Here is a 25,132-nt window from a genome sequence, read left to right on the forward strand (position 1 = left end):
CCATTCGCAAACAGCTTAAAGAGTCTCCCCCAACAGAGTAAGAAATCGGTAATTAACGCCACTGGAAAAAACAAGTACTGATTGTTGAAAAGTATACATTTAATTCAATTATAAAACAGAATTATAAATAAAATTATAGAACTACAAAATTGTATAGTCATGGAAAAAAAAATCATATTTATAATGGTTATCATATTAATTTTAATATTATTTTTTCCTTTACATTTTTAATAAAATATCTCTAAGATTTAAGAGCATAAATATAAAATTTGTGTTCTAAAAAATCATTAACATAACTATATAAAATCTATTATCATTGAGGCTCGCTTCCGACAAAAAAACTAATTTAATATTCAACTAACTTTTTTATATATTTTATAAATGATCAGAAGCCATCAATCAAAATCATCACCTAAGGTGTTTTTAGTTAACAAGTTACCTATTATTCCGGGTGGGATTTCTTTTGAGTGCACTTCTCTTAGCCCGGCCGAAACGAGTTTTCGAGTTTGGCTCGTGATTGGCATTTGTAATGAGTCACACGTGGTGCGTCGTCTTCGCTCTCGTGTCGTCCGTAGCATTTTTCATCCAAATTCAAAACAGTCAACAATAGGAAATCAAAACAACACTCTCGTTGGTCCAAAGCCGCCGCCATTTAGAGGCTGACTAGCCGCCGAATGGTTTCCCTTTCCCTTTCTTAACCAAGATCATCATCCAGAGCATCGCTGCGGCAGCTATTTTCGGGCCAACCGGTTTGAGCCTCCTCTTGACCCACTCCGGCGCGGACTAGCGCCTCTCGCCCACTGCAGTCCAAATCAACCCATCGATCCGAACTTGTGGCAATGAAATCACTCGTTTATTTTATTGCTAGATAATGTTTCATTTCATTTCGTTTGTTTATGTTTTAGATTTCCATGGTACAATATTATCCGTTTGTTATATTTACGTAGTACAACTGAATTCGCTTTAGTTTGTAGATTTACTTTAGCATGGTTTCATTAGACTAAATGTGGACTAATTAATTCGCTTCAGTGTGTCTTGTTAATCATTTCGACCTGTTAAACATCTAGTTTCTTGTTACATCTTTCGCTTTATTGGCCGTCTCCACTGTCGCCTTAGAAAACTTGGTTACAAAACGCTAATATTAGTTTGTCTGCTGGCTAAACGTACTTAGAGCTGCTCTATTATTCCGATTCTCCCCGACTACACGCTAATCCTCGTTATATCGTTATACGTTTAGTAAGTGCACTTGCCAATTTCTGTTTATCGGAGGAGCCTCTGGCCGGAGGCCTCAAAAGTAGGAAAAGGTTGCAAAATAAACAAAAATTGTCCGGCAAACTCAAACAACGATCGGGTTCGGGACCGGGCAATAAAGATCCCTCTCCACACCTGGCCATACGCAAAAAGTGTCGATACTTATGCTTAGTTAGTTACACAGCCTTAGAAACTACTTAAAATCTAAAACATACATAGACGGGGACAACAAAATGCCAAAAGGATGTTACAAAATTATCAAAAGGTATAAGAAAAATCGCGATTGGTTAGACAAAAACTAGGACATGGTACAGTGCGTTTTAAGGCCATTAGGCAGTTAGAGGCTAACAAAAAATAAAAGATACATGGTTATGGTTATGGTAGATAGAAATAAATTCAGTTTTCGATTCCGTTCTCAAAATAGCTTTAAAACACACTCTCCGGACTGGACATAACAATAGGTGCTGGTATAGTTGGTAAAATAGATTTAAAATATGAATAAACAATTTGTTGGAGTATTCCATAATCATATATAACAATCATGACAAAAAAAATAATATATGCATATAAGGGATAATGTTACAAGTTACGTCTTTAGTTATATTGTTAATCCTACTTGCTTCTTCCGTTTATGTTTGACATTCTAATTTCGCTTGCAAAAATATTTGTTAATGGTAAATCAACTCTCTATCTTCTCCGCTTTGCTTCGGTTTTGTATAAATTGGATTTATAAATTTATATGTATTGTATGTTTTTTCTTCCATTTTAATGTTACTGTTTACGATTTTAGCTTGGCTTTAGACTACATATATCAGTATTAATATTATTGTTTTTTAATATTCCTTTGCTTCAACATTTCGTTACTATTTGTAGTTGTATAGATTTTTGTTTGTATTTTTTTTTTTTTGCTTTTTCGTAGTTTTAGGAACCTATTTGTAACTAGCAAAACGCAGACGCGCACAAGTTTCTATAAAAATGTTTTCCTATAATTTCACTTATAATTAGTTCATATTTGTATAACATCAAAATATATGTGTAGATTTATATTTATGGTTTCGCTTTTGTGTCCTATTCGTAATATACCTCATATATGTCAATGCCTTCCTCTAGTATACGATTAGCTTAAGAATTTTTTCGGATTTCCCTCTTACTTAAATAGACTGCTAATTGCAATCCATTTGAGAACGAGTACTTCTTCTGTGGGAGCAGCCTTCTATCAATGATCCATGGAGATTTCTAAAATTTTCAAACTCCCAAAAATCAAAGCACGGTTGTCTAAAAGTATGCAATGCATTTTACTTAGTCTGAAAAGTCTAGTCCCCAAACAGATGATTGAATTGGTTAGTTAACCGTACATATATATTCCATTCTTGCTCTGCCGCTGACTATACAAAGCATTGACAAGTTACTAGCTTTCCTTACTCAAATTCCTCTTTTTTTTTAATGTTTAGATGTTTTAACATTGGCACGATATCTATAAATAATATATATGCGTTTATATCCTATAAAATATATATGGGTGTATACGTTTGTTAGATAGCTATCAACTAGTATGATTGATTAGTTTTAGTTCTGACCCGATTACATACAATTATTTTTCCCTTTCAAATCTTCTGTTTCAATCCCAACACAATTCTCTAACGTGACGTACAAACTAATGCTCTAGACCTAGAAAAAGTAAGGTATGAAGAACTCGAATATCATGAAGGCAAACAACGAATCCAAGTCAGGGACAACCCCAAAAAAGTTTCACTAACTATGAATAACAAGTTTCGTAAATATATATGAATCTGCCCTCCTAACTGATTGCATGTAAAACTAAACAACATATAAAATAAATTACAAATGAACGCGATTTTAACTTATTTAGCTGCTTACAAACATGTACGAAATAATGCAATGCACAGATGTGGTCTGAGTAATAGCCTTAAAGGATATAATTATTATTTCATTAACATATTGGCCGCTGATCATGCTAAAACTGCCATCTTCGACCTGAGCAAAAAATATTTTAGTAAAAAAGATTCTACCCGATTTCGGTCTTACAGACCACACTCAAAGTAACTCAATTTGGCTTGCAGATTTTGAGATTTTGCGGCCATTACTGCGACCACCACTGCCCGTGTTTACTCTTTGTGTCGAAAAGACCTTGGTTCTAAATGTATATTTCTTTAAAGCATATTCAAAGCATTCGATATATTGTTGCTGGGTTGTTTTGTTTAAATGCATGCTGCATCCCGCGAAACTGATCAACTACAATATATGATATTTGTGTATATTTACAGCTCTAAGCGTTTGTCATAACATATCGAGAAGAATTCCGGTATATTTGGGGTATGTTCCTAACACTCACTACGCTTAACGGCTGGGAGAGCTTTTTGTGCCACAGATAAATGGGGAGTTTGTAGATTTAGCACTAGGTTATATGGTAATTCTCGCTGTTTAGTTTACAGAGCCCTTCGATCTGCCCACTCTTTGTACAATGCTTTCGTTCCAACGAGTTTTGTTTCTGCTTACGCCTACGTTTCTGCCCAAGCTTAATTCTAGTCTAGCTTAGAGCTAATTTCCTTTTCACACAATCGCACTCTGACACACGGACATGCGCTTTGGACTTTGGGCTTAAATATTTACCGCTCGAATATATGTAATTGTTAATTTGTATACGTATATGCATATAAAACCGAACTCTCAAACTCGCACTCACGCTCACACGCTCTGACACATAAGATTAGATGTAGTCTATCGCTAGCACTTAAAGTTCTGATGCATTTTTACATTAGCCCTTCACTTATTGTCCCCGGCATTCGACGAGGAGGAGCTGCTGCCTACCGCTCCGCCCGATCCTCCGCCGTTGGCGGTTTGCTGCTGGGACTGCTGCTGCTGCGGCGGCAGGGTGTCGGAGCGGCGGTAGTAAAGGAGGTAAGGCACCCGCGGGGTGTGCGGCTGGAGGACGTGCTTTTCGCTGACCGGCTTCACCGAGCTGTCGTCGTAGCGCAACCAGCTGCTGTAGCCCGTGTGGAACACGTCCGTGATGTAGTGGCCCTTAGAGGCCTCCTTTCCATCGTGGTACACCACCGCAAACAAGCGATAGGCGCGTTGCTTCTGCGACGTCTTCTTCGAGCCGAGGATTTCTGCAACGGGTTTATTAATAGACATAGGTATCGAGGATTTCGCTGCAACATACTGGCATCGATCTTGAGCTCCACGGGGAACTCCACCTTCTTCAAGATCTTTGTGCACCCATCGGACCGGTAGTCAAAGTACTTTAAATGCAATATGAGGACGACGGGCAGCTTCTCCAGCGTCATCTGCTGCCAGGCAACCACCTCCTGCTTGGTCTTGCTGCCGGTGACCCCCTCCAGCTGATCACGACCCACCAGGATCTCCAGTGCTTCCTTCACGGAGGCAGCTTTCTGTGGTGGAATAATAATTACGATTTAATGCAATTCATTCAAATGTCGCATATAACTTAAAGTGATATTTATTATTGTTTGTGCCCACTATTAAAGAACCTTTTAACTGGGAAATTCTCAAATGCAAAATGGAACACGTGCACCAGCCCCAACGTCTGGCGATTGTCGCCAGAACGGAGACAGCCGCCAAATGTGGGCGAGGCTGGTGGCGTTTCATCTTCCACGAACGTAACACAGACGCCGGCTGGGCAATGGTGCCGAAGTGTCTGTTGACTTGTCTGTGGCTGGGCCTTGAATGATTTAGTACCGAGAAAAGTGATGAAGGCAGAAGGCCGTTTCAAACTTAATATAGTAGCTCTTCAAAAGCTGACTTAAGAGATCTCAAGAATATGTTACATTTAATACGACATATATATGAAGTCATCTCTCATCATCTCACTTACTTCGATGTTCAATTGAAGCGTAAAGAAGGGCTGAATGACATCCGTGGAGTGCTCTCCTTCGCGTTGCAGCCGGGAACGCAGTTCTCCCCGGAAGATCTCGCTTATGGGCGTGCGCCCAAAGTCAGTTTGGCGGGTGACACTGCCCTTGTTGCGGTTGTTGCAAATCATCTGGCGGGAAAACAAGCAATTAACTGAAATGACATCACATTATGAGCAGTTAACTTACCTGCCAGACGTCGCCGCCGTCTTCTGGCTCAGCGGGCTCCTGGCCATTTTGTTGGGTTGTGGGTTTGTCAATTAGTTTAATGACCTGAAACAATGCGAAACCAAGAGTAAGTAAAATGTAAGCACCGATACATATCGGTGCACTCACCTCCAGCATCTCATCGTTCAGCTTGTTGAGCACATAGCCCAGGAATTCCTCGGCGTCTTCCTGGCGACCCTCGACGTGCTCCTCGCGACTGTCGTTCCATAACTTGTAGATCTCTGTGGGCTCGAAGGCCATGTCGCACTGCAAATCAGAGCCCACAAACTCGTCCTTGCCCTTGCTTTGGGATCCTTTGTTGAGGTTGTTCAGGCGCAGGCGCAGGCCGCTAGGCAGCGATGAAAAGTTGGTCATAAAGGACATCCTGTGGGGAGTAAGTATGCATTAGAAATTTAAACCTTGTATTCAAATGAGATTAAGACAATGAAAAGTTAAAAATGTTTAAAAAATGTTTGTGCCCGCTTCGGCGGAGGAATCACATTGAAAGAGAGACCCTCTGCTGAAAATATGATCACTTGCACCAGCCCCTAAGTTCAGCAGCCACCTCCAGAACGGAGGTAACCAAAGAACGTAGGCGGGGCCAGTGGCTTTTGTCTTCCACGAACGTAACACGGACGCCGGCTGGCGACGCCGAAGTGTCTGTTGACTTGCTTGTGGCTTGGTATCCCCAAAGCACTTCGAATCCAAACTTACATAGCGTTCACAGTGGGCGTTTTGACCTCGCTCAGGACAGCCGCCTGCTTGGGAATGGAGCGCAGCAGGTTGTAGAACGGCGAGCAGCCGAGCAGAGCCTGCAGAATCGAGTTGATGTAGCAGTAGTTGGACCTGTTGGTCAGTCCCCGGGGTCGCAGACTGATCGGCGCCAGGTTGGTCTTGTGGCGCGTCAGGTACTCGGCGTACTTGTTGGTCCACTCATCCAGATGTTGCTGCACCGCACGAGGTGGCTCCGGCTTCAGAGGCTTGACGGATGCTGAGGCGGGACTGGGAGCAGGAACTGCCTGAGCAGATGCCGCGGAATAGGAAAGCGCTCCGGGGGTGATCAGCGGAGTCGTGGGCGCCGGAACTGGAGCTGGCAACTGCGATTGCTGGTGAGCCGTGGGCAGGGGCAAATTTTGAGGCGGCGCTGCCAGTTGGACAGCCGGAGCAGCAGCTGTTACTAGAGCTGGCTGCGGAGGAGCCAATTGGAGCACTGGATGGGGTTGCGGTTGCTGCTGAGGCTTGCAGGCCTCATAGGGCGCCACCTTGGCCACAGGCTTGTTGCTGGCGAACAAACTGGCCCACGAGAGCTGGGCACTGTCGCTGCTGTTCTGCGAAGCTGGCGGAGCAGGAGGGGCAAGATTCAGCTGGGGTTGCTGGTTGGCCGTCGAACTGGAGGCCACCACGGAGCTTAGGACCACTGGCTCATAGCTCTGGTGCTTCTTAGCAGCATAGTTGCTGTACGACTTCGTTGGTGCTGCTGCCGCTGGCGGTGCGGATGTGACATGTTGCTGCGGTGCGGGCTGCTGTTGCTGCGGGGCACTGACCACTGGTGCTGCACTGTTGTTGCTCGTCTCCTGTTGGAATTGATTGGGGGTAGCCGTAATGCTGGCCGTTGAGGTAGTTGCTGTTGTGATTGCCACTGGCGTTGCAGTTGCTGCTGATGCTGTTGCCGGGGTTGCTGCTGCCTGTTGGCTGTTTTTACGCTCCAGCGTTGGAGCTGTGCTGGCCACCGGCGACGAGGGCACCTTCATGGTGCCATAGTTGCGCACCTGGGGCTGATTGTTGCCGCTGCTCGAGATGCTGTTGCTGGTGCTGTTGTGGCCGCCGCTGCCGCCACTGTTGTTGTTATAGTTGTTCTGGTTCTGGTAGTGTTGCTGCTGCTGCTGGTAGTGCTGCTGGTTGGTAAACGTCTTTGTGGAGTGACTGTAGTTGGGTTTTCCAGCCGGTCCACTTGCAACACTTACGCCACCCGATCCATTGTTTACGTTGTTGGGCGAAGCAGTGACGGAAACCGATTGCGTGGACTTTTTGTGCTGGGCGGAGTTGGTCCAGGACATGGTCTTGGTAGTCTGGATGCCTGTATCGCTGCTGCCGTGCTGGTGGTGATGGTGGTTGTACTCCGAGGAGTACTTGCGACGCACCTGTTGCTGCTGCGATTGATTGTATTGCTGCGAAGGCTTGCGCTGTGGCTGCTGCGGTTGCTGCTGCTGCTGCTGAGGCAAATGATGTTGATCATGGTAGCTAGTCTGCTGCGGCGGTTGTTGCTGCTGTTGCTGCTGCTGTGGCGGCACCACCGGCGATGTTTGCTGCTGCTGATGTTGCTGCGGTGCTGGCTGATGCTGCTGCGGGGCCTGTTGCAGTTGAGGTGCCACTGTTGCTACTACAAGGTTTGGCACTTTTGTTGGCGGCTTTTCGATTTGCAGCGGCGGCAATGGCTGATGTTGCTGCTGCTGCTGATGTGGCTCCTGTTGCTGCTGTTGTTGCAGTTGATGCTGCAGTTCCTGCTGCTGATGCTGCTGCTGGCGGAACTCCAATTCAATTTGCTGCTGCTTCTCGTTGGCCAACTTTTCATCCAAGGCCACCTCGTTGTTGTTGTTAGTCAAACTCTTGTCAACTGGAAAAGGCAGGAGGGCGAATTAGAATCAATAAAAGCTTTTACTTTGACCTTAAATGCGAATTTCCCAGCCGCGCTGTTGAAATATGAGAAGAAATTCAATTGCTGGCTGCAAACTAATTTACAAAATCAACATAATTGATGCCAATTGATGCCAAATGCTAGTAACTTCAACGACCACTGAAGAAATGTGTCACTGAGGGCACAGCCGGGGAGAAGTAGCGGCCGCCCAAGGGAATTTTTGGAAGCCGCAGGCAATTAAGGCTCAATTAAACCCTTAATTGATTTGTTATTTGAGGAGCTCGGAAATGAGCAAACCATATTCAGAATACAGAGGGATAAAGCATGATAATCTGTGTGCATTCATGTTCCCCTTTTGGATCCCAGGGGGTCTTGCATATACCGATGGTCCAATAACTGCCGAAAGGCATTGTTCTCTTGTCCGCATTTCTGCTTTATTTGTGCCGATACTGATAAAGCCGGCCATTGATTGCAGCTATCAGTGCAAATAGAAAACATAACTAATCCATGTCAAACTCAAGTAGGGAAAACAACGGAGAGCAGACCCCATTTGCGGCCATTCGACGGGGCACATTGTTATTAAATCACCAGCCGATGGGCCTGTTGCTAGGTGTTTGAACTTCGCACTCGACCCTGATACGGGGCACAAGATAAACGGCATTGCCAGCCATTCCCGCCTCGATAAGAGCAGCCAAAGCCACCCAGTGTGGGACCGGAAAAAGGTTAACCCAACAAGGGAGGAGGAACGGGAGTCAACATCCCAGTGACCTCCCATCCCAGATCAGAGGCAAACAGATCGCTCCCTAACCACACAAAGGTAATGGGGAAACACATGAATCTGGGTTTTGTTTAATACTGATAATAGGATGTATGGCCGCAGTCGATTACAAAATATTTGTAGTATTACTATGTTGCTTATGACTCTAAAGGGGGAAAGTATGGTGTCATGTTATGTGGTAAATGCTTTCGAAAACAATGAAATTATGTATCACTATTATATTAATCAGGTAGCTCCTTAAAAAACAAGGAACTTACACATTACGGAATAGATACTACAAATTGCACATTAAGTAACGCGTTCCTTCAGATGTTTAGAATTAATAGTATGATGGAATATAATCAAACCGGGTAAGAAGCCTAAGTTTTAAGTCCAATAATGGCCTACATACCTTCCCCGCTTTCCTGCTCGACTTCAATTGCCTTCAGGAATTTGTTACAAAAAACTAGTAATTTATTCCTGATCGAGTCTCAGCTCACAAGACAACTTTCCCAGGGCAGACTGTACTTGTGTATCTATTATTTATATCCATCTATCGACGATTTTAAACGTGCTAAAACAGGATTGGTTTGATTCCCCCGCAAGGGTTATATTAGCGAACGGGCTCTAACTAAGTGCTCTTCAGTTCGGAATTCGGCAACTGGTACTCAACGCCCATTTATTGGGTATTGATACACTGTGTGCCGCACATATCCACCCCATCATATGACAATTTGAATTGCGAGTGCGCTAATTAATTTCAATTAGCGGCCAACAAGCCGCGAACTAAGTTACTCAATAAATAAAAATATAAATATAGGTGAAATCGAGCAAATCGAGTGCAAACACTCCGTTTCTGTATGGAAATGTGTGGAGCCGCGATTAATGCATTAAAAATAGTGGCAGAACGCAGGGGCGAATCTGTGCCAGGGTGTCGGTTTGGGTGCAATAACAACAGCTTTTGAACGTGTTGCCATAACGATTCAATAGAGAGGGACGCACTGAGTGGGACTGTGCGAGAGAGAGGGCCGATGCGCCGCACTGTCACAAGGTTGGATGGATAATTACAGACATGAGTGCACAGGTAAATTGCAATAAGTTGACTGCAGCAGCAACAAAAGCAAACAGGGAAATTGTCAGGCACGGAACAACAATATCGTACGCAAACGCGGCGCGACTGTACTTCATTTCCATTTGTTGTTCCATGTCTCATGTGATAAATGAAAAATCAACGGGGTCGGGGCTTCGCAACAATGTCAATCCATCAGAACAAAGCCCCACCCCCATTCACTTTCAGTTTCATCTGTATAACACTTTGGGCCCGCCAAGCTTCATTAATTCGAATGAATTTGTGTTCCAGTCTCGAGTTGCACTTCATTAGACCATATATCTGCTTTAGAGAAATTAAGCGAGGTTCTGTAATTGTTTCCCCTTCCCAAATTGAACGTAAACATCCAATGAAGGGGTCAGCTCTTGGTTCACTCGCTGGCATTCCGAGAGCCTCCCCTTTTCCAGTGCCTGTTGCTGTTATTGAACGCGCGATTTTATTCAATTTTTTATTAGCTAGCAACCCGGTCTATGAGTAATTTATGCTTATTGAGCCCCGATTCGATCCGAGAGAGCCTCAAGTCGTAAGCACGATATGGGCGCTTTCAGTCGAGAGAGTCTACAGGCCAAATGCCAAAAACAGAAACATGCCCGCTTCTGTGGGTTCAAAATCGCACCACAAATAAATTAAGATAGATATAAATATGATGTGATAAATAGAAACAATAAATAAGTGCCTACGCTCCGGAGATTTCATTTTAATGCTCACTTAACAGAGGCCCAATATAACCTATTTTAATCCAAAGATATTAGCACCACGAAGAAGAAAAAATACATATTTCGGGCTATCTCTGGCATTCCAGAGTTCCTTGATTCTCAACAAAGGCACTAAACCTAGTAATCAATTCCATAATGTAATTGTATGCCTACCCCAAGTGATTATTCATTTTGTTGATTAGTTGACTTAATCAGTTCCCTGAGTCACAAGCAAAAAACGACCCAAAGTGCCAGGCGGATGGAGTTTATTTTGGAGAACAAAGAAATGTATAAGGAATAATGCAATATATGCAATTATGGCACACATAGAAAGCATGAAATTGTCGTTCTTGTACTTTAAGTGTAAAACTTTGCACTTCCTTTCACTGCCTGAAAGGGTGCTTGATTTTATTTATTAATACCAAAACTAAAAATTATTCGAAAAGATATCATATTTTGTGTCGAAAATTCATGTATCACAATGTTTTTCCACGTGCCTTGAAAGCAAAAGCGTGTTAAGGAGAATGGGAGGCGGGCAGTCTGCCAGAGAACAGGAGGCTTTTCCGTTTTCCGGCCCACGCGGCGTATGCGTAACGTGAGTCACCCACATTCCAGGCTCGAATATTGATTGAACTGACCCGTATGCAATGCAACGAGTGGTCGTCCCATTATAAGACTTGTTCGCAGCTCTTTAACTGCCGCTCTGGCTGCCCCATTGAAATTGATAAGTAATCTGCTCGAGCGTTGGATCACCCAGTGGGGAAGGCGAGGGGTGCCACACCATGGTATGGTATAGGGGGTACTCAAAACAATGTGGAAAACAAAGAGGAACGAGCACAGTTTCAATCGCCTGGCAACAGGGCCAAAACGAATTGTAGCAGACAATTCAATTGAATTCATTTGTGTCAATTTACAATAAATAATACGCAGACTAGAGGGAACAGAGAGCTAAGAACAATAAGTGAAATTGAGTGCGAACGAAAATTGCATAATTCTATGAGCCACGCGACCTTCGCCGCATAAGCAAAACAAACAAACTATAAAGTCTTCGGCGCGGAAAGAGGTTTTAGTAGGAGTTGGGGTTGCGTCGCCATATCGCCGAACTGTTTGCGAGTGGTTCACTCGAAGGGGCTTTAAAGCATCGCCTGATAAGCATCGATAGCGCCGGAAAGGCCCACGAAGCTAAGGTGAACTGACAGCCGGGGAGTCCGAGGACACGCGCTGAAATGTATCCTTGCCCCCCGCCCACACACGCCCACATTAACATATAAATGCGTGCAGCAGATTAAAGGACAGGAGAGCTCGCTTCAATGGACCTGTGAATACAGTCCTTTTCCCTAAAAAAGGAGGAACATTTTCTGCTTAAAATAAATGTTCAGTTATAGGGGTTTGCCAGAAAGATAAGGTAGTAGAAGGGCCACTACATACTTTAAAGGGGGCGTAGTAAGACAACAATTTATTTGGGCAAATCCAAGCCTATCATAACAGGTTGAAATGATTCCCGTCCAAGTTCGACTGTAGCTGCCAGATAGGCGATGTATCTGACAGATACTGAGGCCAGGCTCAGCGGTCGGAAAAACAGGCGCTGCATACCAAGCAACGCAACAAGTTGAACGGGCAAAAAACAGCAAGGTAAATCTGTCGCAGCAGCCACACGAACTGCGTCATTTTGAAAACACAATATTCTACGAGCTGTGTTTTGTATCTGTCGCCGTGTATCTGTACCCCACTCTGTACATGTATCTGTATCTGAATCGGAGCAATGGCAATGGCAAGGAAAGCGTTGTCAGCGTAAAAAAACGCTTAGCGGCCAAACAAAGCGAGCGAAGCATTGACTGCACACACGGCGTATGCGCAATTTTCATTTTCATTAACAAAGAAGGCGGCGGGATCTAGGAGAGGGGGTGCTCTTAATGGGGTGCTGGCGAGGAGGTGGGGTGGCAATAATTGAAGAGTCATCGCTGGTTCATTCAACCTTTTGGCAACGAGGAAATACAGAAAGAAAGAAGGAAAGCTCTTGGCCAGCTGGAGAAATCTTTTCATCTTCTCGCCTGTGCAAAGCTCTGTGCTCTCGGCAAAAAATATGAATAGTTCAAGGATAGTTTGTTCATTACTCAAAGTGAGCATCGGCGACAGTGAGAGAAACTGTGCAGCATCAATCTTTTCTTGATATCCGGTTTTATCTGTACAAGTTCAAAAGGCCTGACAGACAGTTGCAATTTTTTGTAATATCTTAAAAGCGTTTAATGATGATAAATATATAGATAAAACGATAGAACTCTTTCTTGTTTCTTGTTTATTATTCTTACTATTTCTCCCAGTGCACTGCCCCATTTCACTCGGCTGCATTTGATTTTTGGCACAGAAGGCTGCCCGAATTCCGTTTCAAATGGGGCAGCTAATTTCGCAGGGCCACCTGGTGCAAGCGCCCACTAATCCGCCCATTATTTGCCCCTCCCCGAGACCCAAAGAACTCCTACCCCGTGTCGGGGGTATATCGGGTAGCCTCCTCACATATTTTCCCAGAGTCCCATGCAGACTGCATTTTTAATGACAGCCAACCACACGCATTGCGGTATAACAGTTTTGCTGCGATTACCATCATTCCCTTTTCCGCACTTTGTGTTACATTTCAGTCGAGTTTAGTTAAGTGTAACTTGCAGGCACACACAGATTGTTGGCCGAGATTGGAGGCGTTGGCCATTTGAGTCCCGACGTAATGCCCTAATAGCAGAGCAAGCAAATCGAGTTAGGAAAACGGAACGCAAAAAACCAGGGGAAAAGAGCCGAGCCGTGGGAAGAGCCTGGGTGGCGCCCTCTGGCGTTGACCCACTACACGGGAGGGGTTTCTTTTTCGCCATGTGAGCGTGTGTTTGACACGGAATTTTTATGAATGACATTGACCAACCACCCGAGAAGAGGAGCTGCACACATCCCTCCCCCCGAGGGAAAAGCGGAAGAGAGCCAAAGAGCGCGAAAGACCCGCGGCTAGTCTCTTAAGAGCTCCCACCGCAACACCGACGAAAAAGTGCTAACCAAGCCGAAAACTGTTATAAACCAGAGGGCGAAAAAGCACATTTTAGGATTTTACGACCTGGCAACAGACGAAAAGGTTGATAAACAAAATAACTACAATATCTCGGAGACCGTCTTATCAGCCGCGTGTCGAATGCATTTTATTGCTTAGGTGAGCCAACTGTTAAGATAATGCCCGGATTATACAACTGGTCGGCGCCTAAAAGGCGGCAGACAAAAATAACACTTTCTCCCGAGCACGCAGTCAAGGAGACAGTACTACTCCACTAACTGGAACGGTGGGGAAAGTATGAGATTGGATTTCTGTACTTTATGTTTTTGTTATAGAAGCCCAAAAACGGATAAAAGTAAATCTCTTTAAAATTAAACTTATAGTAATCATTTTAAGTACTAGGCAGTGAGAATTATAAGAAACTTATAAGAAACTTCCCACCTTAATTATCCATTTCTTCCCCCAACAAAAGGAACCCTAAAAATGACTTCGGGAAGGTTCCGTTGGCCAAGTCCAGAGGGTCCTGTTGAAGTGAGCGGGGGCTTGAAAGTAAAAGTCCTCGGGGGCGAAGCACAGTTAACCTTTAACCTAAATCGCCAGCAAAGAGCAACAGTTTCGGCGCTCTTTGGTATCTGAGCAACTGTTATACGGTAGCACAGTTAGCACGGCTGGCTACAGTAGCGTGGCCATGTGGCAAAAGGCGGTTACCGGTTTTTCAGGCTGCTTTTCAAACTCGAATCGAAGGAGAGCAAAGGTGATAAAAAAAAACACAAGGCAGAAGACAAAAAGACAACCCTTGGGCGAACAAAGAGGGGTTGTTTGTCTCGACTCTCGCTCGCCCCGCGCTCGCTCTCTCGCTCCCTCCGCGGCCACCCTGCGCTTTGTTTTTGTCACAATCAGCTGTTTTGGGGGCAGAAGAGCGAGCGAGAGAGCACAAGTGGAGCTTGCGCTCTGTGAGCTTGAACTTCAAATGCAACGAGCAACGGGCGCGAGAGCGACAGAGAGTGTCTTTACAGAATTTTAGAATTTGTCTTTGTATATCGTATAACAGTCGCTTCTTGCTGCCGTTACGAGGAATTTTCATTTTCATTTCGCAGCGAACGGCGCAGCAGTCCAGAACAAAAGTCGGGAAACTAGAATCGGCATCGGAGATTGTTATTTTCGCCAGACTCGCAAAATAAGGGCCCTCGAGCATGTCGCCAAAATGCAAATGCAGCTAAAAGTTATCGAGTAGCGTGTGTGTGTGTGTGTGCAGTCGAGCGGGCGCGTGTGTGTGCGCTTTTTATCGATCACACTCCGCTCTTCTTCCGCTTCCTTCCTCCCCCGCCACCCCCCTCTCGACACTGAATTTCAAAGCTGAAAATCGGAAAATTATACAATTGCATTCGAAAACTACGACGTACACACGTACATACGAACGTACAGCACCCCCGAAAAAGCGCCGAGGAAATCTCGCCAAAACGCAAAATCAAAGTCAAAGAAAAAGGCACCAGAAGCAGCAGCGGAAAACGCGAAGAGCAGCCAGAGGCAGGGAAATCTAAAGGAAAACAAACATTCGCAGTGACCTCAGCTGCAGCTGCAAGTGCAAGTTAAAAATACACAAACAAAGCGGAAGCGGGCGAAACCGAAAGCACAAAGCCCATAGTAACGGTTAGGTTAGCCAGCACAAAACCAGGTCCGACTGGAGCTCCCGACTTACTCGCTCGGTTAGAGTTAGTATTTACCCGACTACAGGCGGCCCACGCCTTCTATCGTGGTCGAATCTATGAATCTATGAATTTATCAAACTAAAACTAAAACGAAAACAAACTCAATAACAATCGACACACACAGGGGCGCACACACAGCCGCAGCCAAGTGCACTGGGAGAGCCGAAGAGAGGGTGTCCGAGAAGAGCGCCGGGAAGAGATAAACTTGGGCTCCGCTCTCCTCGCTTTTGGCATTCGCACGCGGGCAGCGACGCCAAGCGGACGTTCCTCCTCCTCCCACTTCATCCGCCTTCCACCCCTTCGCTTTCGACTCCACCGAAGCCGCGTGTGCAGGTTAGGGGGAACCTAACCCTTGGCCGCCACCATGGTGGACATCAACAGTTCGAATCCCGGCAGTGTGGGCGGCGGCAACTCCGCCTCGTCCGCCCGGCTGCGGAGATTCGAGCGGACGGACAGCGAGCTGGCCTGCGAGGAGGCGGCCAGGCTAACGGCCGAGCAGAGTCCCGAGGACGAGGACAACCAGGACAACGACGAGGAGGACGAGGACGAGGAGAGCGTGTACGGGGAGCTGCCCCCTCCGCCGGACGGAGGATACGGGTGGGTCATCTGCTTCGCCAGCTTCATGTGCAACATGATCGTCGACGGCATCGCCTACACGTTCGGCATCTTCCTCGAGGAGTTCGTGGCCTACTTCCACGAGGGCAAGGGCACGGTGGCCTGGGTGGGCAGCCTGCTCTCGGGCGTCTACCTCAGTGCCGGACCCATCGTCTCCGCCCTGGCCAACAAGTACGGCTGCCGGGCTGTCTGCATAGCCGGCAGCATAGTCGCCTGCATCGCCTTCGTCCTGAGCACCTTCAGCACCAGTGTGAGCATGCTGATGGCCACCTACGGCTTCATGGGAGGATTCGGCTTCGGCATGATCTACCTCCCGGCGGTGGTGGCCGTGGGCTACTACTTCGAGACCAAGAGGAGTCTGGCCACGGGCATTGCTGTTTGCGGCTCTGGATTCGGCACCTTCGCCTTCGCTCCTCTGGCCACGTACCTCCTGGAGGAGTACGGCTGGAAGAACGCCCTGCTCATCTTCGCCGGCCTCATCCTCAACTGCGCCATCTTCGGGGCCATGATGCGTCCTTTGACCTACCCGAAGAAGAAGAAGCAGAAGCCCCTGATGCAGAGGATGTACGAGGAGAAGCAGCTGCAGCTGGAGAGGGGATCCTTCGCGGGCTCCCACTTCATGGTGCAGCTTCCGGACGGAACCATGGAGCGCAAGTTGAAGATGCCTCTGAACGCCGATCCCGGCGTGCACTCCAGCTTGAACCTGGAGCTACTGGCTCAACAGGCGGGCGGCGGCGGCGGAGGCTTGCATCCCGTTTCCACGCTGCCCACTATCACGGAGTCCAAGGTGGTCGATGTCCACCGCCAGAACGGCGCACAATCCCCGCCAAACGGTGACAGCAATGGTCAGTTGTCCGCTCGATCTGCTGCCGGCGGCGGACGTCGTCCGCACAGGAGCTCAGAGTCGGAGAACAGCCCATACCACTCGCAGGACGCTATGACCAGGAACGCCTCGCAGCCCGCCTTCCTCGCCGGCGACCACCAGAGCCTGCCCAAGAACGGATCCGTGCCTGCGTTCAACACGCGCGTGAGGAAGACCTCCGCCTCGGAGCGCTACCAGCCCTCGCTGGCCGCCATCAGGGCATCGTCTCGCGGCGATCTGGAGGCCGGAGCTGGCGGGGATTTTGCCTCGTCCAAGCTGTCGCTCTCGCAGAGGCAGGGAGGTAGCCAGACGGGCAGCAGCGGCCGGATGGTGCGACCCATGTCCCGCAAGGACATCTTCTACTCGGGATCCGTGACGAACCTGCCGCAGTATCAGTCCCAGAAGTCGCTGACCAACTACAGGAACTCGGTTCTGTCGCTGACCAAGTACGAGAAGAGCATGCAGAGCGTCGCCAAGCTGGATCCCCTGGCGGAGGCCGAGAAGCACCGCGAGGAGTACGACCTGTGCCCCTGCCTGGGCATTCCCGACTCCGTGAAGTCCGTGGTCAACACCATGCTGGATGTGAGCCTACTCAAGGATCCCGTCTTCATGCTGATCGGGGTCTCCAACATCTTTGGCATGGCCGGGCTGTATGTGCCCTTCGTCTATCTAGTGGACGCGGCCAAGGAGCACAATGTGCAGAAGAACGATGCAGCCATGTTGATCTCCATCATCGGCATCACCAACACCGTGGGTCGCGTGTTCTGCGGATGGGTGGCGGACCTGCCGCAGGTCAACTCGCTGCTGCTGAACAACTGCTGCCTCCTGGTGTCCACCATCGCCGTGACTGTGACCCCACTGTGCTACAGCTACGCGGCCTACATAACCGTGTCCATATTCTTCGGACTGGCCATCTCCGGCTACATCTCGCTGACGTCAATTATCCTGGTCGACCTGCTCGGCCTGGACAAGCTAACGAATGCCTTCGGACTGCTGATCCTGTTCAGGGGATTTGCCGCCTTAATCGGAACGCCTTTGGCGGGAGCCATCTACGACATGACGCACACTTACGACCTGCCCTTCTACATGGCCGGTGCCCTGTTCGGCATCTCCACGATAACCAGTTTCCTGGCGCCCTGCCTCAAGCGGTGCAGTCCCGCCGAGGAGACGCCCGTGCACGTGGAGACCCTCACGCCCATCGACGAGGAGCAGGGCGAGGACGCAGAGGAGGAGGACGAGGATCAGCCCATCACCATAGTGCCCAAGATCATCAAGACGCTGGCGAGTCCGCAGCAGGAGGAGGCGCACCCGCAGTTCCCCCAGAAGACGAGCGAGTCGAAGCTCTAAGGGGCGCACCAGTTGGGAGGCAGAGAAGATGAATTTACACGGGGCACTGCGGGGCTCAAGGAGTCCGGTGAGATATTTTTCTATTTACTTATACAGCAGAGGAGATCAGAGATCGAGCACACCTATATACAAAGTGGAGAAGTCGGACGTGTGTAGCCACCCCTCACCACGTATACACACACATATTTTTAAGCCTAGGCAGCGGCGGAGCAGGAGGTGAAACCCACTGTGCGGAAACCCACTCCCGCCCGGAGAACTCAGCTTAGCTTGCGATAAGATATAGGAGGAACCTTCGGCTATATAAACTATACTACGCTCATAAATAACCGATCGAACACTGATACCGATCGCTGGTAGATTGCAACTGTTATACAGCAACCACAAATATTGTAAAGTAACTTCTATTGTTTGTTTGTTAAACCTACGATTACTATGATTACCACTACGATTACTATTAAAGATAAACGATTACTGTGTACTTCTGCCACTAGTTGTTGGCCAGGCGTCATAAATGTGTCATACCGTAGGCGACGTAGCGATGTAGCGAGTGCGTAAACTGTAACCGTAGCTAAGTAGAGGAGGCCGATTTGTATATTTTTAGGAAGGGCGCCGCACCCCAGAACTCAAAGGCGACAGCACACAAACACAAGGAAACCGCATTAAGAACTAAAATTGTTTTCAATTTTACACTAAGCGTTAGGTGGCAAACTCAAATACAAATCTACGGCTCATTTTTGTAAGTTACTAACTAAAGTCCAGCAACAGCAACCGCAACCGCAACTAAACCCAAGAGCAAACCAAGAACTTCTAAGGCTTGTGTGTGTCTGTTTTAACTATCCAAGTATATGCAGCCTAGTAGCTACGAACCATAAGCAATACAGCAAGTGCAGTTCTATACAAACGAAATTGTTCGCGCGGCTAAGCTAATTAAACAGTATATATACACGTAATATGTACCACAACAATATTCTAAATCTGTTATACGCATAAGGACGGGGCAACAAGTGGATCGAGTGGAAACACATCAAAAGTTACATTTAGAACAATAAGTGTTGGAGGAATGCGAGCAGCAGCCAGAATAGTAATAAAAGAATTGCCATACATTTTAAAACTGTCAACAGTTGTGTTTTCGTGGCTGCTGTGGGGATGTGGGTCTGAACTTGGAGTGTTACTGAATTAATTCACCTCACTATTCAAGGAAGTTCTCCTAAGATACAAGGTATTCTAAAATATCATAAATCAGTTGCGAAAGCGCATTTCTTGCTTCCCTAGTAGAACCACAACATGTACTCTGCGGATTCCGCTTGTATTTGACTAGGTACTTATACCAAGAAGCCTCAGCACAATTGTAATCGCCCGGTGAAGCGCGAGGCGCTCTAAAACCCATCGATCAACAGTTCGCCTTGGACTTAAAGTAACGCGCCTATCAGTGAATTTGAAAATCAGATCATAACGAGCTTACTCGCAAATCCATAAAACTCGACCCAAATGATTGGACTAATCAACTTGCGCCGGGGAGTTATAACTGCTCTTGAGCAACATTGCTATTTGTGGGGACCCAGGGGAAACCATGTCGCCTATCAATCCAGCCTGTAGACAAACACTTGGCGCTATCGCCTTATGAAATGCCGTCTACAACGTCTACAAGTGCTTCGAAAACAGCCATAAAAGAAAGACCTCTCGACTAAACGGAGCTCGTTCAGCAGACACAGATACGATACGGTCAGAAAAGCCAACTGGAACCCAATCAGTTTGCATTGCCAAGACCTCCTCCATCACGTGTGGGATCCCTAGGAGCTGCATGTGCATCCAAACGACAGAGGTAATAGAAGTGACACTAAAACAGCACTTGGGCATTGCCGAAATAACCATAAATCAATCAAAATGTTGTTACCCGAGAAATCAGTTAGGTAATCTTTATCATTTTTAGTTTCTCTAAGGAATAGGTAACTTGTATTTTTAGGAAGAGTAAAGTAGTCATGTTGGAACCAACGACCAATTCAAACTTCTTTCTTTGAGTGCAGTTTACCCACGCAGCTCCCCTTTTTTTAAGCTCTACTGAAAACGGCAGAAGTCGAACCCAACCCAACTTAGGCCATCTCTGCCATTCTGCCTTTGTCTAGCAATTAAGCATGACACCAGGCAAACAGAGACGCCCTGCCCTGGGCGTAGACGGAGCCCCTTGCTCCCCAAGTACGATTAGTATGCAAGTGGTCGAGGATGTCTGCTCCGGCATTTCCACTTGGAATCCGAGTCCGGCCGTTCGATTGATAAGCGTGAACAATGCCCACAACAGGCGGGCAAACAAAAATAATAACAAAAATAACAATGGGCTGGGCGGAAGCCACTTGTATGGCTGATTAGGGAGTGGGTGACTGGATGGCCGTTGTTGGGGGCACAGGTAAATGGTCAACAAGCCCAACACCTGTTGGAGGCTCCTCGAGAGCGGCTGAAACCCGCCGAAAACAAGCCGAGGCCTGGCAACAGGCGGACCGCATAATTAAGGCCCAGAAACTATGGCAAAATGTGTTGACATCAACGTGTCGTCCCCCAGAGACAGTTTAGCCACATACATCGGGTGACACCTGAGAAGAGTACGAGCAGAGTGGGGGGAACATGCTGAAAGAGAGCGTGGAAAGGCAAAGGTAAGCAAAAACTGCATATAAACACGGGGGCCAGGCGACGCTATCGAAGGCACGCCATGACGAATTCCAAAATTCATCATGAGAAACGCTATTGAATGAGTGTAGGGCAACACGAAAACCAGATACTCTGGACACAAGTCGGGTTGAAAGTCCGCAAACTGCTCTCGTTCGCTTTATCGCGGCCTTTCCTCGGAACAATAACAAGATAAATCGAAAATTCTTCTTTAGTGCCGATAATATGTGGTGCTATTGTGAACTTCAGTTCTTATAAAAAGGGTGTACTACACGCTGAAATTGGGAACTGGAACGGAATAAATATTTAAAGGGTGTTTCGATTAATTTAGCTTCATGAAAACGACTAAGTCAGTTCCCTAACAAACGCATTTGAAAACTTACTGAAGGGACAATACGATCAGCATTCTGATAATTATCAAATATCAAGAACGGTCACTGACCCACAACAAAGAAATTATCTATGGCGATCAAGCCAAAGGGGGAAACAACCATAGTATTCAACTGCTGTTCGAGTCGAAGTCCTCAACTACTCAATGAATAATTATTCCCTATCAAATAGCATCGCGTGGAACAAGATTAAAAACGGCAATAATGGAAAGTAGGAAATTAGACAAAGTGCAACTCAGCGAATGATGAATTCCAATACCCAAATGAATCACTAATCAATACTAAACGAGAGCACTTACCCATGGGCTCCTGATGCGGCTGTGGCTGTTGCGGAGTGGGCGTTGGCGGCTGAGGAGGTTGGGCCTGAACCAACTGGGCCGGCTGCTCGATTAGCACGGGCGACGTTTGCTGCAAGATGTGATGCGGCGGGGGCAGCAGGGCCGGCTGTACGCCATCCGGCGGCAGAGGCATGGCAGCAGTCCAGGCCACAGGAATAGCGCCAGGCGGAGGAGCTCCGCACTCGGCGAGTTCGTCCTCGTACTGTTGACGACAATTAAGGGTTAGTAATGTGATAATCTTGTTCAAGCTCTAGTTTGGGTTTTCGATATATCATAATGATCTTGCAGAGAAGAGTGAGGTATAGTACCAAACTAGACCCTCTTCTGTGCCAGACCCACTCACCTGGGGCACTGGGCCTGCTCCTGGGTGAATTGGCTGCAGGGCGGCCATCTGTCCGTCGTCGTAGATCTGCATCACGCCCATTTGCTGCTGCATCTCGTAGATCGGGTAGCTCGGACTGAGCATGCTCGACGTCTCCGAAGAGGGCAGAGACGAGCTGTTGTGGTTAAGCTCATCGCCCACATTGACGACTCCTCCGTTGGGATGCACGGCCACCTGTTGGGGCTGCTGCTGTTGCTGCTGTTGTTGCTGCTGCTGCTGCTGTTGCAGCACTTCAAAGTCCTCGGCGTACATGGGCGCCGTATGCCAGATCTGGGTCATGCCCCCATCAGGCTGGGCGACACGATCATCCACTCCCGGCTGGCCAGCATCTTCTGGGACATACTGGTACTCGGCCGGGTGCATCATGGGGTAGATGTAGCCGCCGGGGTTGAACCACGCCGGATTGTACATGACCGGTGCGGAGATGAAGACCGGAGTCCCGGTGGCCTGCTGGGCAGCAGTGGGGTTCGGAGGCGGCTGCATGTTCGTATGCTGCGGCGCGAAGTAGGGCGGATACGGCCCGTAGGCGTAGGTGGGCGGTCCAGCGGCGTAGTACTGCGGCAGATGCTGCATGTGCGCCTCCGGCGGCGGCAGTTGCTGACCCATCTGATCCGGCTGCAGTTGCAGGCCGGGATTGGCTCCATCCGGCGGGGGCAGTTGCTGCTGCGGCGGCAGGGTGATCAGTTGCTGCTGCTGCTGGAGGTGACGTGGCCCATGGTAGTCGTTGCGTCGCGGTCCACCGGGTCCACGTCCACGACCGCGGCCCCGTGTGCGTCCACCACTCATTCCGGGAGTGTGGGGATTCGGAGAGCCGCCCTGGGGAGCCAAGTTGATGGGCAGGGGCTGCAGATGCGGCATCACGGTGTTGCCCTGGTAGGGTTAATAGTCAGCGAGTTAGTAATGTTGTTAAAGTGGGTTTAGCTTGGAGCAATGAAACTGTTGCTCCGTTTTAAGTGCAACAATAAAACAGAATATTCACTTAAGGAGCAAAAGTAAAACAGCTAAAGACTAGGCTAGGTTAATCGTTAATTTTGTATGTTTTAGGGAGATGGTTTCAAGATTATAAATAGTCATGTAAACTTCTCGAGTGGTCTAATGAACTTCTTTGCCACTGATGCTGCCCAGCTTGACCCACCTGCTCCGGGGGCATGTCGCCGTGTCCAATGTAGTGGTGCTGGCCTCCAGCCTGCATGTAGGTCGGAACGCCGTGCGGCCAGCCATGCAGGTTCACATTGGCAGTGACGTTGTTCACGTAGACGTTGTTGCTGGGGATCGGAGCGGGGATCATGGCCGGGTAGTGGGCTCCGGCATGGGGGTGCCCTCCGTGGGCGGACATGTAGACGGGTGGATTGTACACGGGCTGTCCGGCCGGAGCGAAGGCCTGGACGGGCGTCAGTAGATTGTTGTTCCCGGAGGGCGAGACCAAGTTGTTGTTATTGTTGCTGGGTCCGCCTACGCCGGCCGGCTGAGGCGTCGACGGCGTTGAGATGGGCGTGGCGGCACCTCCGCCTGCTGCTCCGGAGGATCCTGCTCCCCCAGAGGACCCCGCCGCCGTGGAGGCCGGCGCGGACGTGGACGGCGCTGCCTGCTGCTGCGGCTGCGTTTGCTGCGCCATGGCCAGAAAGCCGAAAGAGCGGGACTGGGCTCAGATCCTGGTTTGGTTCTAGTTGCGGATTTAAACGAGTCTCAAGAGTCGCAGCAGGCGCCAAACATTGAAATTGCTGTTTGCTGTGGGGGAGGAAGCGGAGAGCTGATTAATACTTGTGGTAGTTCAGGGAAAACTAAACACACGGTGGAGATAAATATTAGGATTTTACTGGATTTGTTTAGAATATCAAATAAAATTGATATACACAAATAAGAACTGAATTCGTAATAATAAACAAAAACATATTTTTAATACATTAAATCTAAAGTTATACATTTAAAAACAAACACTAAGTAACAGAATCATTATTCACAGCTGCAACAGCTGTCCGCTGCTGCTCGCGAACACCACAGAGTACCTACGCGAGATTAATTATAAATACAATTAGAGGACAAAGCACATTTTCCTTTTTTCTTTTTGACACGGGTTAAATTCTAATTGAATGCGATTTTCAATTCACGCCACTCCGCGTGCCGCAGCCCGAAGGCAGTCTGGCAACGCCGCCCAGCTGCTGTCGGTGACACGGGAAAGTCAAATAAACAGAGCAAAGGAGCCGGACAAGGCGGGTTGGGGGAGTTGACGAAAGCGGAGACAGTTCAAAGCCGCCTATTAAGGAAAACAAAACGAAGTGCAGGCGGTTTTAGGCCCTGTTTTCTGCCAATTTCGTGGTGCCACACGCCGCCCGCTAGAGATGGGCAATCGCGGCGATTGCCGGCTCACGAGAATATCGGTCACGAATGTAACAGGTTCAAAGGGCTTTTCTAATGGGTTCACTGGCTTAAAAGGTAAATAAAGGGCGGCCAATTACTGGGCCCAAACAGAGTGGTTAGTCCCAGCTGGTTTTCCATCTTTAATGACCAATTAGAGTGGTTACTTTTGGTTTTTTGGCAGAGGGAAATTACTCATCTCTGCCGAACACAACACGCACACAGGCACGCACTCACACACACACGGAGAGGCAGGGCGAATGGAAGAAATGGAATTTAACTTTAGCTGGAAAAGCTGGGCCTTTCGAGCGTGTTCTGGGGTTACGGGGAGCTCCGGCACTCCGAGGTTTATGTAAACGCAGTGCGCCGGGCCCTGGCGCTGTTTTCGGGCAGATTTGGGTGGGGAGGCGGCGGTTTATCGAACGTACCTTTGTTGAGTGGCCAATTGAAATCAATTTTGCAATTTGATCATATTTTATGCGTGCGGCAATCTCGCTCCTCTCTCGCTGCGCGCTCTCGCTCTCTCCGGCGCTCTCCTCTCTTCACGCGCGGTGCCACGATAATTCCGCAACTTTTACACGCTGCTCCCAATTCTGCTGCTGCTGCGGCTGCGACAATCTGACGCTGGGCGGGCACTTTCGCGGGTCACAGGGCACGGGGCTCGGCGAGAGGTCACCGGTTAGCACGGCACTCGCTCTCTTCGCTGTCGCTGGCGATCCCTTTTCTCAAGCGGGCCAACAAGCGTTTTTATTGTTCTTTATTTTTTGGCCGAAAAACCGGTGTGACCGTGCGATCCCCCGTTCTCCAATAATACCAGATCTGCTCGCTCGAATATACCAGAAACCTATCGGCGCGTGCTATCGATTGCCAGGGTGACCATCCTGCAAGTCATCGCAGTCAGCA

The 25,132-nt window shown here is 48.0% G+C and overlaps 2 protein-coding genes across 2 annotated transcripts; one reads left to right on the forward strand and one right to left on the reverse strand.

Annotated features, from left to right (window-relative positions):
• Positions 1-831: 831 nt before the first annotated feature.
• Positions 832-25,018, reverse strand: LOC108028942 (histone-lysine N-methyltransferase 2D). The gene is made up of 10 exons (XM_017100965.3): positions 24,658-25,018; positions 23,010-23,602; positions 21,836-22,744; positions 21,454-21,694; positions 6,066-7,965; positions 5,481-5,736; positions 5,334-5,417; positions 5,108-5,275; positions 4,436-4,664; positions 832-4,382 (listed from the first exon to the last, which is right to left on the reverse strand). Exons 2-10 carry the CDS (start codon positions 23,487-23,489, stop codon positions 4,036-4,038), a joined length of 4,614 nt encoding a protein of 1,537 aa, XP_016956454.3. The 5' UTR covers positions 23,490-23,602; positions 24,658-25,018; the 3' UTR covers positions 832-4,035.
• Positions 14,647-19,225, forward strand: LOC108028950 (monocarboxylate transporter 12). Its single transcript, XM_017100980.3, has one exon. The coding sequence runs from the start codon at positions 15,648-15,650 to the stop codon at positions 18,105-18,107; it is 2,460 nt and encodes an 819-aa protein (XP_016956469.1). The 5' UTR covers positions 14,647-15,647; the 3' UTR covers positions 18,108-19,225.
• Positions 25,019-25,132: the final 114 nt, after the last annotated feature.

This window comes from Drosophila biarmipes, chromosome 3L (assembly GCF_025231255.1).
Source record: "Drosophila biarmipes strain raj3 chromosome 3L, RU_DBia_V1.1, whole genome shotgun sequence".
Lineage (NCBI taxonomy): Eukaryota > Metazoa > Arthropoda > Insecta > Diptera > Drosophilidae > Drosophila > Drosophila biarmipes.